This window comes from Melanotaenia boesemani, chromosome 6 (genome assembly GCF_017639745.1).
Source record: "Melanotaenia boesemani isolate fMelBoe1 chromosome 6, fMelBoe1.pri, whole genome shotgun sequence".
Classification (NCBI taxonomy): domain Eukaryota; kingdom Metazoa; phylum Chordata; class Actinopteri; order Atheriniformes; family Melanotaeniidae; genus Melanotaenia; species Melanotaenia boesemani.
Window position 1 is genome coordinate 436,980 of NC_055687.1, and position 13,520 is coordinate 450,499.

The following is a 13,520-nucleotide window of genomic DNA, read 5'->3' on the forward strand; positions in this document are numbered from 1 at the left end:
GGTATCAGGAACACATCAAACCTGGAACAGAAAGTACAGTCTTGGTAATAAAATACTCTGCCTTGATATTCCCTCAAACAGCATTTTAGTTGATTTTGAGATTGTTGTTTTTTATTTATTTATTTTTTTTCTGCGACTTTGGGGCAAATTCTGACGTCTGTTTGTGGGATGGACGGCACGGCATACAAGCCGACGGTGTCCATGCGGAGGCTGGGAGTGGTACCTACTCTTTGTGCAATACGTGGAGTCAGGGAGACTCTCCCACATCTGGGATTATTGGAACAGTGAGGGACGTTTGTCTTGTTTTAGTATCAAAGTGTGGCAGCCAGGAAAAATGTTCCAGGTGTGACTGACCTCCAGCGTTAAGGTGCATGTTGGTTTTATATTTTTTTCTTGCTTTTAACGGCTTGCTACTGCAGTGTTTGCACTCCACATTAAGCACATTACTCTGTAACCTTCCAATAAAAGATATTAAACTGTTTAAAATGGGCCTGCCGAACGTATGCAGGGCTGTTGTGATAAAAGTGTGATGGAGGCTAACCATGTGTGCATGTGAGTGGGTGGATGCAGTTGTGGTATTAATGAATATTTATGGCATCTAATATTGCATTGATGACTCAACACAGGCATCCGTCTCACCCATTTAGTTGCAGTAAAGAAAAAAGCAAACAGGAGGTAAGTCATGATCATCCTTGGATCCTTCAAACCATCTATTTAGACTTTTTAATATAAAAAAGGCCTTTTATCAAAGATTAACTGATATCTGTGAACCACGCTGCAACCGTGATGTGCTGAGAAAAGACTGACAGCTCTGTGGCTGGTAGATGACGTGTTACCATGGTAACGGACATCCACTCAGAGTTCATTGTGGTAATAAAAGAATTAAATGTGATCATGTTGATGGTATGTTGTATGAAACTTGACTGGCTGCTCTTGGCAGAAAGGAAGTGATGCGTTTTTTCCAAACGGCTGTTCGTAACCCCATATGACTACTGACTGCTCTTGGCCAGTTCCAGTGATGTTAATGGGATTATTTTTGTTTTAAATGATCACCATGGAAACCAACGTCGGACGAGGAGGAGGACTCGACTCAGCCGGAGGTGTGGTCAGGTTTACCAGCTACATCCGCAGAAGAGCCTCGTATCTCTGACAGCAGCTGGGTGCTGGTACACAGGGTTTCTACTTCAGATATGCAGGGGCGGGTCTACAAAAGGTCTGATGGGGGCCACGCAGGAGCACTGGCCAGGAAAAGGGGGTCAGAAAGAGATCTATTTATAGGGTCTAGATTTTATGAAAAATTGTTATTACAACTAAAGTGATTATTTAATGTAGAAAAGTGAAGAAAAACTTTCTCAGTTTTACATCTAGACTCTGGCCCAAACCATGACTCAGCTGTTTGAGTTTGTAAACAAATAAACAAACAACAGACTGGTCTTGGCCCTAGTTCTGAACTGGTCTTGGTTCTGAACTGGTCTTGGTTCTGGACTGATCCTGGTTCTGGACTGGTCCTGGTTCTGGACTGGTCTTGGTTCTGAACAGGTTCTGGTTCTGGACTGGTCTTGGTTCTGGACTGATCCTGGTTCTGGACTGGTCTTGGTTCTGAACAGGTCCTGGTTCTGGACTGATCCTGGTTCTGAACTGGTCCTGGTTCTGAACTGGTCTTGGTTCTGGATTGATCCTGGTTCTGAACTGGTCTTGGTTCTGGTTTTGAACAGGTCTTGGTTCTGGACTGATCCTGGTTCTGGACTGGTCCTGGTTCTGGGCTGGTCTTGGGTCTGGACTGATACTGGTTCTGGACTGGTCCTGGTTCTGGGCTGGTCTTGGTTCTGGACGGGCCCTGGTTCTGGACTGATCCTGGTTCTGAACTGGTCTTGGTTCTCGACTGATCCTGGTTCTGAACTAGTCCTGGTTCTGAACTGGTCTTGGTTCTGGACTGATCCTGGTTCTGAACTGGTCTTGGTTCTAAACTGGTTCTGGTTTTGAACAGGTCTTGGTTCTGGACTGATCCTGGTTCTGGACTGGTCCTGGTTCTGGGCTGGTCTTGTTCTGGACTGGTCCTGGTTCTGGGCTGGTCTTGGTTCTGGACGGGCCCTGGTTCTGGACTGATCCTGGTTCTGAACTTGTCTTGGCTCTGGACTTGGTCCTGGTTCTGCACTGATCCTGGTTCTGAACTGGTCTTGGTTCTGAACTGGTCTTGGTTCTGGACTGATCCTGGTTCTGAACTGGTCCTGGTTCTGGACTGATCCTGGTTCTGAACTGGTCTTGGTTCTAAACTGGTTCTGGTTTTGAACAGGTCTTGGTTCTGGACTGATCCTGGTTCTGGACTAGTCCTGGTTCTGGGCTGGTCTTGGTTCTGGACGGGCCCTGGTTCTGCGCTGATCCTGGTTCTGGACTGATCCTGGTTCTGGACTGGTCCTGGTTCTGGACGGGCCCTGGTTCTGCGCTGATCCTGGTTCTGAACTGGTCTTGGTTCTAAACTGGTTCTGGTTTTGAACAGGTCTTGGTTCTGGACTGATCCTGGTTCTGGACTGGTCCTGGTTCTGGGCTGGTCTTGGTTCTGGACGGGCCCTGGTTCTGCGCTGATCCTGGTTCTGGACTGGTCTTGGTTCTGGGCTGGTCTTGGTTCTGTACCAATCCTGGTTCTGGACCGATCCTGGTTCTGGGCTCTGACACCTGAATCTTGTTGTTTTCAGACGTTTTCCAAGTGACACTCAGTGTGTGTTTGTGTGTGTTTGTGTGCACACCTGCAGCTGTTCGGTGTGTTTACAGTAGATGTGTTTCTATTCTGATGACTCTACTGTCATTTATGGCCCGCTGGCTTCAGGCCACGCCCACCGCCGACATGACTGCTGTCCACGCGCCTTCTCTGCACTCTGACTGGTCGCCCCGGATGTTAGCCAATCACTGAGCTGGAACCTGAGGGTTAAGCATGTCCATGCAGTGTGCACGTGCGGTTTGGTGTAGAGGTAACGGAACACCGGAACAACAACGGTGCCCCCCCCCCCCCCCCCCCAGTCAAGTCCGCGATATAAAAGCGGACCTCCGTCTAATTCCTGAAGGAAACACTCAGATCCAGATCGAACCCCCTACACCAGCTCATATAAACCCGGGTCTGGTCCATCATGGTGCTGTCCCCGGCCAACAAGCCCCGGGTGTTCCGCCTGCTGTTCTCGGACCCCGGCCGCTCCTACAGCAGCGGGGACAAACTGTCCGGATCCGTGCAGCTGGAGGCGGCATCAGCCTGCAGGCTGACCGGGCTCCGCGTCACGGCCGCCGGCTGCGCCCGCGTGGAGCAGCGTGGGGGGAAGAGGCGCAGCCAGGAGGTGGCGTACATGAAGTACGAGGAGGAGGTGCGGCTGGAGGAGGCGCTGAGCAGAGGTGAGGATGAGGAGGTGCGTAATGTTTGGATCTGGGATTAGAATCTGTCAACGATCCAAAAGGAGCCAGCTGTGTTCAATAACTAGACCAGACCCACTTCCGGTTTCACAGCTAAAACCTCCCCAGATTCATGATCATTTATTTATCATGCATGTGAACCTTTATAGACCGCAACACGCTAACAACACGCTAAAAACACGCTAACAACACGTTAACAACACGCTAAAAACACGTTAACAACACGCTAAAAACACGCTAACAACACGTTAACAACACGTTAACAACACGCTAAAAACACGCTAACAACAGCCAAGTGTTGATGGAATGAAATCAGAATTATGAACACTAAACTACTAATCAGTAGATTTTACTGCAGCAAGAAGAGAAAAGACGGAAAATACTGGAATCAGCTGTAAACGAACCAGCTGTTCATTTCAAACGTTGAGACGATGAATGAAACAAACGTTCCAGCTTTACCGGACGCAATGGTTCCTGCATCTGTCCCTCATTTCTCAGATGTTTGGTTCTGACCAGGTTCTGGTTCTGTTGCTGTATCTGTGACTCAGGCAGTCAGACATCACCCTCTGTTTTCCAGATCCCGACGGGTTCTTCCTGCTTCCACCTGGAAATTTGTTCAGCTTCCAGTTTGGATTTGAGCTGCCGCCTGCCGGGTCGGTACCGGAACTTTCCTCTGATTAGTGATGGTTATTGATGGGTCCACTGACAGTTCTGTTCTGCTTCCAGGCGCCTGGTGTCGTCCTACAGAGGAAAGTTCGGAGCGGTCCGATACTACGTCCGGGCCGAGCTGCAGCGACCTTCCCAGCATGCTTTGCAGTGTGAGCGGGAGTTCGAGGTGGAGGAGCCGCTGGACGTGAACCGGGCCGACCTGCTGGTACCAAACCTAGAATTCAGTTTTACATCTAGACTCTGATCCAAACGTGACTCAGCTGTTTGAGTTTGTAAACAAAAGAACAAACTCCAGAAACCAGACCTGGTCTGCTCTGATTGGTCTGCTGAAAGTTAGCTTTACCCTAATAACCTGGTGATGTCATGAAGGGAGGGCGGGGCTACAAATGAAGCATTCAGCTTTCTGTGGGGGAACGATGATGATGTTGTTTGTTTGTTTGTTTTGATAGAAAACAGTAAATAGTAAACGACAGTGAAAGACAACTGATTCCCCCCCCAGGCCCCGGCTGCAGCCTCTAGTCAGAAGAAGGTGACGTGTCTCTTCATCCCGGACGGCCAGGTGTCCGTCAGTGCTGTGATTGACAGGAAGGGCTTCTGTGAAGGTGAGGACATCAGCATCAATGCCAAGTTTGAGAACACCTGCTCGCGCATCGTGGTGCCGAAGGCCGCCATCGTGGCGAAACACTCCTACATCATGGACAGCCGCACCAAGGTGAGCCCCCGCTGTGTTGACGGCCGTGGAGGTTGGGGTCCAGCAGCGGGTCTAACCTCTGGTTTGGTCCGGTTCAGGTGCTGCGCCAGAAGCTGTCAGCGGTCCGAGGGAACCCTATCGTCTCCGGGATGTGTGACATGTGGCAGGGCCGGACCATCAGGGTTCCCCGACTGAAGCCCACGCTGCTGGGCTGTGACATCATCAAAGTGGACTACGCCCTCATGGTGAGTCAGAAAACCAGTCGCATGACTGGTGCGTTTTGATCGGCTTGTCACTTTAAACTTGAACCCCTCCAGATCTACCTGCACATCCCCGGCAGCGAGAAGCTGACGGTGGAGCTTCCTCTGGTGATCGGGACCGTCCCATTCAGCAGTGTCGGCAGCAGGACCAGCAGCATGAGCAGCCAGGTGGGCTCCACCTGTAGCTGGGCCTCCTGCCCCTCGGACCCCCCCAGCTACAGCAACATCCACAGGGACCTGAAGTTGAACGGCCCCTGCACGCCGTTGCTCTACGACTACGATGGCGCCGAGGATGATGACGATGGAGGGCTTGTCATTAGAGCACCTGAGGTGTGTTATCCCCCTCCCCCCGCCTACAGCGAGGTGAGATATTGACCCCCCCCCACCACCACAACCCCCATGATGAAATGATCACAGTTAAAACAATTTGATGGTCTCCTCAGGTGGATCAAGACCCCGCCCCTCCGTCTCAGGTAGTCCAGGTGTTTTGAGGACATGAAAAGACACCATCTTCATGGCTGTCCATGATGGGGCAGGGCCTGAGCTGAACTTGGATGAGGATTCGTACTCAGACCTGTCCGTCATTCCAGTCAACACACAACCGAGCTCAGTGATAACCATGACTCGGCACTTTAAACCAACAACTCAAAAAAGTTATTTCTTGCTCGTTTTAATTTTAGTGACAGGAAGTTGTAACTGTAAATATTTTGTAAATAAGAGATTTTGTACATTTTTTTACTAGTTGAATAAACAGTTCAGTGTTTTCAGTCTTCGTGTGTTTTGTGACGGTTGTCTTAAGAAAGACCCGGTAATTCAGCCCACGCACAAGGCACAGTTTGAACCGTTTATTACGCCTGGAGAGGCGGAGACAGGCAGACAGCTGCTGGGACCAAATGGAGGGTTAAGGCGTGATCGGTGGTCTAGTCAGAACAGGGGTCGGCAACCAGGTAGGCAGATGGCAGGAGAGTCCGACAGAGGATCAGGCAGCGGGGAGTCAAAGGAGGAAGCAATGGTCGGCAACAGGAATCTAGAACAAAACAAGGTTTTAGTACAGGATCTCACACAAGGACAGTAGGTGACCATCTGGCAGGGAAGCAGAGAATGGGTAGGGAATAAATAGGGTGGAGAATAGGTGGAGAGAGTGAGTGGTAATGAGTCTCAGGTGGAGCAGATGAGTCTGATTACGGAAGCTGCAGAGACTGCAGACCAGCTCCCGTGACATGTTTTTATTGTTCACTCGGCTGCTTGAAATCCAGGCTGACCTTCTAGTACCGGGTCGTCCTCTTCATCAGGTCCATCTTCTAGTACCGGGTCGTCCTCTTCATCAGGTCCTCCTTCTAGTACCGGGTCGTCCTCTTCATCAGGTCCATCTTCTAGTACCGGGTCGTCCTCTTCATCAGGTCCATCTTCTAGTACCGGGTCGTCCTCTTCATCGGGTCCGCCTTCTAGTACCGGGTCGTCCTCTTCATCGGGTCCATCTTCTAGTACCGGGTCGTCCTCTTCATCGGGTCCGCCTTCTAGTACCGGGTCGTCCTCTTCATCAGGTCCATCTTCTAGTACCGGGTCGTCCTCTTCATCAGGTCCATCTTCTAGTACCGGGTCGTCCTCTTCATCAGATCCGCCTTCTAGTACCGGGTCGTCCTCTTCATCAGGTCCATCTTCTAGTACCGGGTCGTCCTCTTCATCAGATCCGTCTTCTAGTACCGGGTCGTCCTCTTCATCAGGTCCATCTTCTAGTACCGGGTCGTCCTCTTCATCAGGTCCATCTTCTAGTACCGGGTCGTCCTCTTTATCAGGTCCTCCTTCTAGTACCGGGTCGTCCTCTTCATCGGGTCCATCTTCTAGTACCGGGTCGTCCTCTTCATCAGGTCCATCTTCTAGTACCGGGTCGTCCTCTTCATCAGGTCCACCTTCTAGTACCGGGTCGTCCTCTTCATCAGGTCCATCTTCTAGTACCGGGTCGTCCTCTTCATCGGGTCCACCTTCTAGTACCGGGTCGGCCCTTTTTAATCCTGGTGTGATAGATGAAGCAGGTGGTGGAAACCTTCCTCAGAGGTTTTCTCCATATTAACATGACAGCATCACACAGTTGCTGCAGGTTTGTCGGCTGCATCCATGATGAGAATCTCCCGTTCCACCACATCCCAAAGCTGCTCTACTGGACTGAGATCTGGTGGCTGTGGAGGCCGTTGGAGTCCAGTGAACTCATCGTCATGTTCTAGAAAGCAGGTGGAGATGATCTGAGCTTTGTGACATGGTGCATTATCCTGCTGGAAGTAGCATCAGAAGATGCTCCACTGTGGTCATAAAGGGATGGACATGGTCAGCAACAATACTCAGGTAGGCTGTGCTGGTTAAACCAGGCCACGTTGGTACTAAGGGGCCCAAAGTGGACCAAGAATGTAGAAATATGCAGAAAAAAAGAAAAAAAATGTAGAAATGGTTTTTCTTGTGGGGTTTCTTTTTTGATTTTCCCTGGCCACAGGAACAGTTAAATTCTCAACCAGGGCTGATTTTCGTTCATGTTCATTTAACAAGGTTCTGTTTGACAGTGATTATATTAGCATTAACCCATTTTATGTTCATAAGGTTACGTTTTCAACACAAATATATTCAGGGCAATAATTTCTTTTATATTTTCATTTTAAATGCTTATATGCTATGCTTGATATCTGGAAATGTGAACCAAACATTCTATTCTGCCATCGTCATATTTCTCCGTTTTTCTCAACTTTTCTTTTTAAAATCAGTTTCTTCTTCTATCATGTATATTTAATACTGATTCAGTTACTTGCTCTGGTGGCCTTTGTGACAGTAAGTGTCCATGTGCAAAAAAAAAAAAACAATCATTAAACATCAGTATTTGTTCTGTTTTTATATTTTGTTTTTACAGCTTTAGTCCTGCTTAAAACTACAGAATGTTCCAACTTTTTTAGGATTTTAAACTTATACTTAAAAAATGCCCGTTTAATTTAATGGCATTATGCAATATTTATGACAAAAAATTGAATTGAGAATTGATGTGATGATGATGATGGTGATGATGATGATGATAACGGTGGTGATGATGATGATGACGGTGATGATGATGATGGTGATGATGATGATGATGGTGCTGATGACATCATGATGTCGCCCCATCGTGTTTTCGTGTCATTGCTAGTCGCTTGTGAAGGGAACCAGTTAGCGTGGTTAGCTAACCTCAGCTCTCCAGACTTACCACCGCTCTGGAACTCCGTCCTACCCATGAAACATAAAATTTACCGACTCTATCAGACACGTGGAGGCTCGTTGAAGCAAGTTAGTCATCATAAATCTCACATTCATCTTTCCTAACATCATTCCCAGAATTTTTCCCAGTATAAGTCCAGGATGATTCCCAGTATCCTTCAAGATCATTCCCAGCATTATCCCCAGCATCATTCCAGAGTCATTCCAGCATCATTCCATGCAACAAGCTAGTGTGAACCAACCGAGTGACGTAAGATAAACTGACCTCAGGCGCTCTGGGATTTATGAAGGATAGCGAGCCTCTCTTCCGGGGAGGAAGGGAATACGGCGTCTCTTTGGTCCGGAGATGAAACATTATGGGGTCAAGAACGTCACCCACTGTTCTGGGTGGCTTCCGACCACTTTACTCAAAGGACTCTCATGGAAAGGACTCTGCTCCCGTCCATCCTCCCAGCCACTTGCTGGACAGCACAAGCTGCACACTTCCTGCGTGTTCTTTCAGTGTTAACGGGTTTTAAAACGTAAACGACGGCATACGGAGCAGAAGTCCAAGACTATTAAAAAAGCAAACATCTCCTTTGTCTGAGTTATCTGAATCCAAACTTGATCATTTTAAACGACTTTGTTTTCAAGTGTTAACACGTTCAGACATGTTGAAACGATGGTGGCAGTGATGGACTCTTTGCTCGGGTCAGGGGGCTTCAACGCTGGGTGGTGTCCCTTCATCTTAACGCATACGCCTGCAGCCGTTTGACGGCTCAGACACCTGCAACAGGAACACATGTAGAAGCTGCTTCACCTTTTTAAGACCTCCATTTTTGTTTGTATAAAATTAAGTTTCTCAAAATGTTCTACAGTTTAAAAAAAAATGTACTTTTTACACATTTGTGAAGATAAATATAAAATGAAGAGTGCTGACGAAGCTGCTTTTATTGGGGTGAACTTTGAGGGCTCGTTGAGTGATCCGCAGGTTTTTAATTAAAAACTAACTCGTGGAAACACAGAGGGACGTTCTAACAAATCACAACAAAGAAATAAATAAAGGTTCAATAACGTCCACATTTCCTATTTATACGAAAACATTGTCTTATGATGCTGGCTGAAGTTACGGACCACTGACATGCCAGTAGAGTCCTTCATGGCGGCACCAGCAGCTCTTCAATCCGAGGCGTTTGGAGCCTTCGGTACGTCGCGAGAAATCTTCCTCTCAGCAGCCAATCAGCACATTTTAAATTTAGCACCAACACTGAAAGCAGTCAACGTCCAGGCAGCCGGATTTCAGAATGCCACGGAGCACACACACACACACATATATACAAATGCAAATGTGGGTGTGTGTGTGTATGTGTGTGTGTGTGAATTACTCTGTAATGAATGGAAGTGAACAAAAATGTATGAAGTGTGTTTGTTTTCTTTAACTGGACATTCCGGTGTTCTGTCAGTTTAGCATCAGTCTCCATCGTTCTCTCTCTCTCACTTCAACCCGGACGAGCAGACTCTAATCAGGACCGCGACGCCAACAAACCCCGTGATGTCACAGTTTATAGTCCTGCAAGATGGCGACGCCCTCGCTATTAAAGTAAAACAGCGCTACATTTTTCTTTTATATGCTTAAAACACGATTCAGTAACAACAAGTAAAACGCGATTCAGTAACAACAAGTAAAACGCGATTCAGCAATAACAGGTAAAACGCGATTCAGTAACAACAAGTCAAACGCGATTCAGTAACAACAACAAGTAAAACACGATTCAGTAACAACAACAAGTAAAACACGATTCAGTAACAACAAGTAAAACACGATTCAGTAACAACAAGTGAAACACGATTCAGTAACAACAAGTAAAACGCGATTCAGCAACAACAAGTAAAACGCGATTCAGCAACAACAAGTAAAACGCGATTCAGTAACAACAAGTAAAACGCGATTCAGCAACAACAAGTAAAACGCGATTCAGTAACAACAAGTAAAACGCGATTCAGTAACAAGTCAAAAGCGATTCAGTAACAACAACAAGTAAAACACGATTCAGTAACAACAACAAGTAAAACACGATTCAGTAACAACAAGTAAAACACGATTCAGTAACAACAACAAGTAAAACACGATTCAGTAACAACAACAAGTAAAACACGATTCAGTAACAACAAGTAAAACACGATTCAGTAACAACAAGTAAAACGCGATTCAGCAACAACAAGTAAAACGCGATTCAGTAACAACAACAAGTAAAACGCGATTCAGTAACAACAAGTAAAACGCGATTCAGTAACAACAAGTAAAACGCGATTCAGTAACAACAAGTAAAACGCGATTCAGCAACAACAAGTAAAACGCGATTCAGTAACAAGTAAAACGCGATTCAGTAACAACAACAAGTAAAACACGATTCAGTAACAACAAGTAAAACACGATTCAGTAACAACAAGTAAAACGCGATTCAGTAACAACAAGTAAAACGCGATTCAGCAACAACAAGTAAAACGTGATTCAGTAACAACAAGTAAAACGTGATTCAGCAACAACAAGTAAAACACGATTCAGCAACAACAACAAGTAAAACACGATTCAGTAACAACAAGTAAAACACGATTCAGTAACAACAACAAGTAAAACGCGATTCAGTAACAACAAGTAAAACGCGATTCAGCAACAACAAGTAAAACGCGATTCAGTAACAAGTAAAACGCGATTCAGTAACAACAAGTAAAACGCGATTCAGTAACAACAAGTAAATCACGATTCAGTAACAACAACAAGTAAAACACGATTCAGTAACAAGTAAAACGCAATACAGTAACAAGTAAAACGCGATTCAGTAACAACAACAAGTAAAACACGATTCAGTAACAACAACAAGTAAAACACGATTCAGTAACAAGTAACAACAAGTAAAACACGATTCAGTGACAACAAGTAAAAGACGATTCAGTAACAACAAGTAAAACGCGATTCAGTAACAACAACAAGTAAAACACGATTCAGTAACAACAACAAGTAAAACACGATTCAGTAACAAGTAACAACAAGTAAAACACGATTCAGTGACAACAAGTAAAAGACGATTCAGTAACAACAAGTAAAACGCGATTCAGTAACAACAAGTAAAACACGATTCAGTAACAACAAGTAAAACACGATTCAGTAACAACAAGTAAAACACGATTCAGCAACAACAACAAGTAAAACACGATTCAGTAACAACAACAAGTAAAACACGATTCAGTAACAACAACAAGTAAAACGCGATTCAGTAACAAGTAAAACGCGATTCAGTAACAAGTAAAACGCGATTCAGCAACAACAAGTAAAACGCGATTCAGTAACAACAACAAGTAAAACACGATTCAGTAACAACAAGTAAAACGCGATTCAATAACAAGTAAAACGCGATTCAGTAACAACAAGTAAAACGCGATTCAGTAACAACAAGTAAAACGCGATTCAGTAACAACAAGTAAAACGCGATTCAGTAACAACAAGTAAAACGCGATTCAGTAACAACAAGTAAAACGCGATTCAGTAACAAGTAAAACGCGATTTAGCAACAACAAGTAAAACGCGATTCAGCAACAACAAGTAAAACGCGATTCAGCAACAACAAGTAAAAAGCGATTCAGCAATAACAAGTAAAACGCGATTTAGTAACAACAAGTAAAACGTGATTCAGTAACAAGTAAAACGCGATTCAGCAACAAGTAAAACGCGCTTCAGTAACAACAAGTAAAACGCGATTCAGCAACAACAAGTAAAACGCGATTCAGCAACAACAAGTAAAACGCGATTCAGTAACAACAAGTAAAACGCGATTCAGCAATAACAAGTAAAACGCGATTCAGCAACAAGTAAAACGCGCTTCAGTAACAACAAGTAAAACGCGATTCAGCAACAAGTAAAACGCGATTCAGCAACAACAAGTAAAACGCGATTCAGTAACAACAAGTAAAACACGATTCAGTAACAAGTAAAACGCGATTCAGTAACAAGTAAAACGCGATTCAGTAACAACAAGTAAAACGCGATTCAGTAACAACAACAAGTAAAACACGATTCAGCAACAACAACAAGTAAAACACGATTCAGTAACAACAAGTAAAACACGATTCAGTAACAACAACAAGTAAAACACGATTCAGTAACAACAAGTAAAACACGATTCAGCAACAAGTAAAACACGATTCAGTAACAACAAGTAAAACACGATTCAGCAACAACAACAAGTAAAACACGATTCAGTAACAACAAGTAAAACACGATTCAGTAACAACAACAAGTAAAACACGATTCAGTAACAACAAGTAAAACACGATTCAGCAACAACAAGTAAAACACGATTCAGTAACAACAAGTAAAACACGATTCAGTAACAACAAGTAAAAAACGATTCAGTAACAACAACAAGTAAAACACGATTCAGTAACAACAAGTAAAACACGATTCAGTAACAAGTAAAAAACGATTCAGTAAGAACAAGTAAAACACGATTCAGTAACAACAAGTAAAACACGATTCAGTAACAACAAGTAAAACACGATTCAGTAACAACAAGTAAAACGCGATTCAGTAACAACAAGTAAAACGCGATTCAGTAACAACAAGTAAAACGCGATTCAGGAACAACAAGTAAAACGCGATTCAGCAACAACAAGTAAAACGCGATTCAGTAACAACAAGTAAAACGCGATTCAGTAACAACAAGTAAAACGCGATTCAGTAATAACAAGTAAAACGCGATTCAGTAACAACAAGTAAAACGCGATTCAGTAACAACAAGTAAAACACGATTCAGTAACAAGTAAAACGCGATTCAGTAACAAGTAAAACGCGATTCAGTAACAACAAGTAAAACGCGATTCAGTAACAACAACAAGTAAAACACGATTCAGCAACAACAAGTAAAACACGATTCAGTAACAACAACAAGTAAAACACGATTCAGTAACAACAAGTAAAACACGATTCTGTAACAACAACAAGTAAAACACGATTCAGCAACAACAACAAGTAAAACACGATTCAGTAACAACAAGTAAAACACGATTCAGTAACAACAACAAGTAAAACACGATTCAGTAACAACAAGTAAAACACGATTCAGCAACAAGTAAAACACGATTCAGTAACAACAAGTAAAACATGATTCAGTAACAACAAGTAAAAAACGATTCAGTAACAACAACAAGTAAAACACGATTCAGTAACAACAACAAGTAAAACACGATTCAGTAACAACAAGTAAAACACGATTCAGTAACAACAAGTAAAACACGAT

General features: G+C 44.5%; 1 protein-coding gene across 1 annotated transcript; it reads left to right on the top strand.

Moving 5' to 3' along the window:
• Positions 1-2,985: 2,985 nt before the first annotated feature.
• LOC121641548 (thioredoxin-interacting protein-like) lies at positions 2,986-5,779 on the top strand. The gene is made up of 7 exons (XM_041987761.1): positions 2,986-3,378; positions 3,974-4,049; positions 4,123-4,270; positions 4,565-4,777; positions 4,855-5,001; positions 5,074-5,379; positions 5,460-5,779. Exons 1-7 carry the CDS (start codon positions 3,123-3,125, stop codon positions 5,505-5,507), a joined length of 1,194 nt encoding a protein of 397 aa, XP_041843695.1. The 5' UTR covers positions 2,986-3,122; the 3' UTR covers positions 5,508-5,779.
• Positions 5,780-13,520: the final 7,741 nt, after the last annotated feature.

What these genes read in the sequence shown, in the direction of transcription:
- LOC121641548 (XM_041987761.1), top strand. Translation starts at nt 3,123, where the DNA reads ATGGTGCTGTCCCCGGCCAACAAGCCCCGGGTGTTCCGCCTGCTGTTC. An exon ending in TCATGGACAGCCGCACCAAG is followed by an intron (nt 4,778 to 4,854) that starts GTGAGCCCCCGC and finishes GGTCCGGTTCAG; the next exon opens with GTGCTGCGCCAGAAGCTGTC. An exon ending in AAGTGGACTACGCCCTCATG is followed by an intron (nt 5,002 to 5,073) that starts GTGAGTCAGAAA and finishes GAACCCCTCCAG; the next exon opens with ATCTACCTGCACATCCCCGG.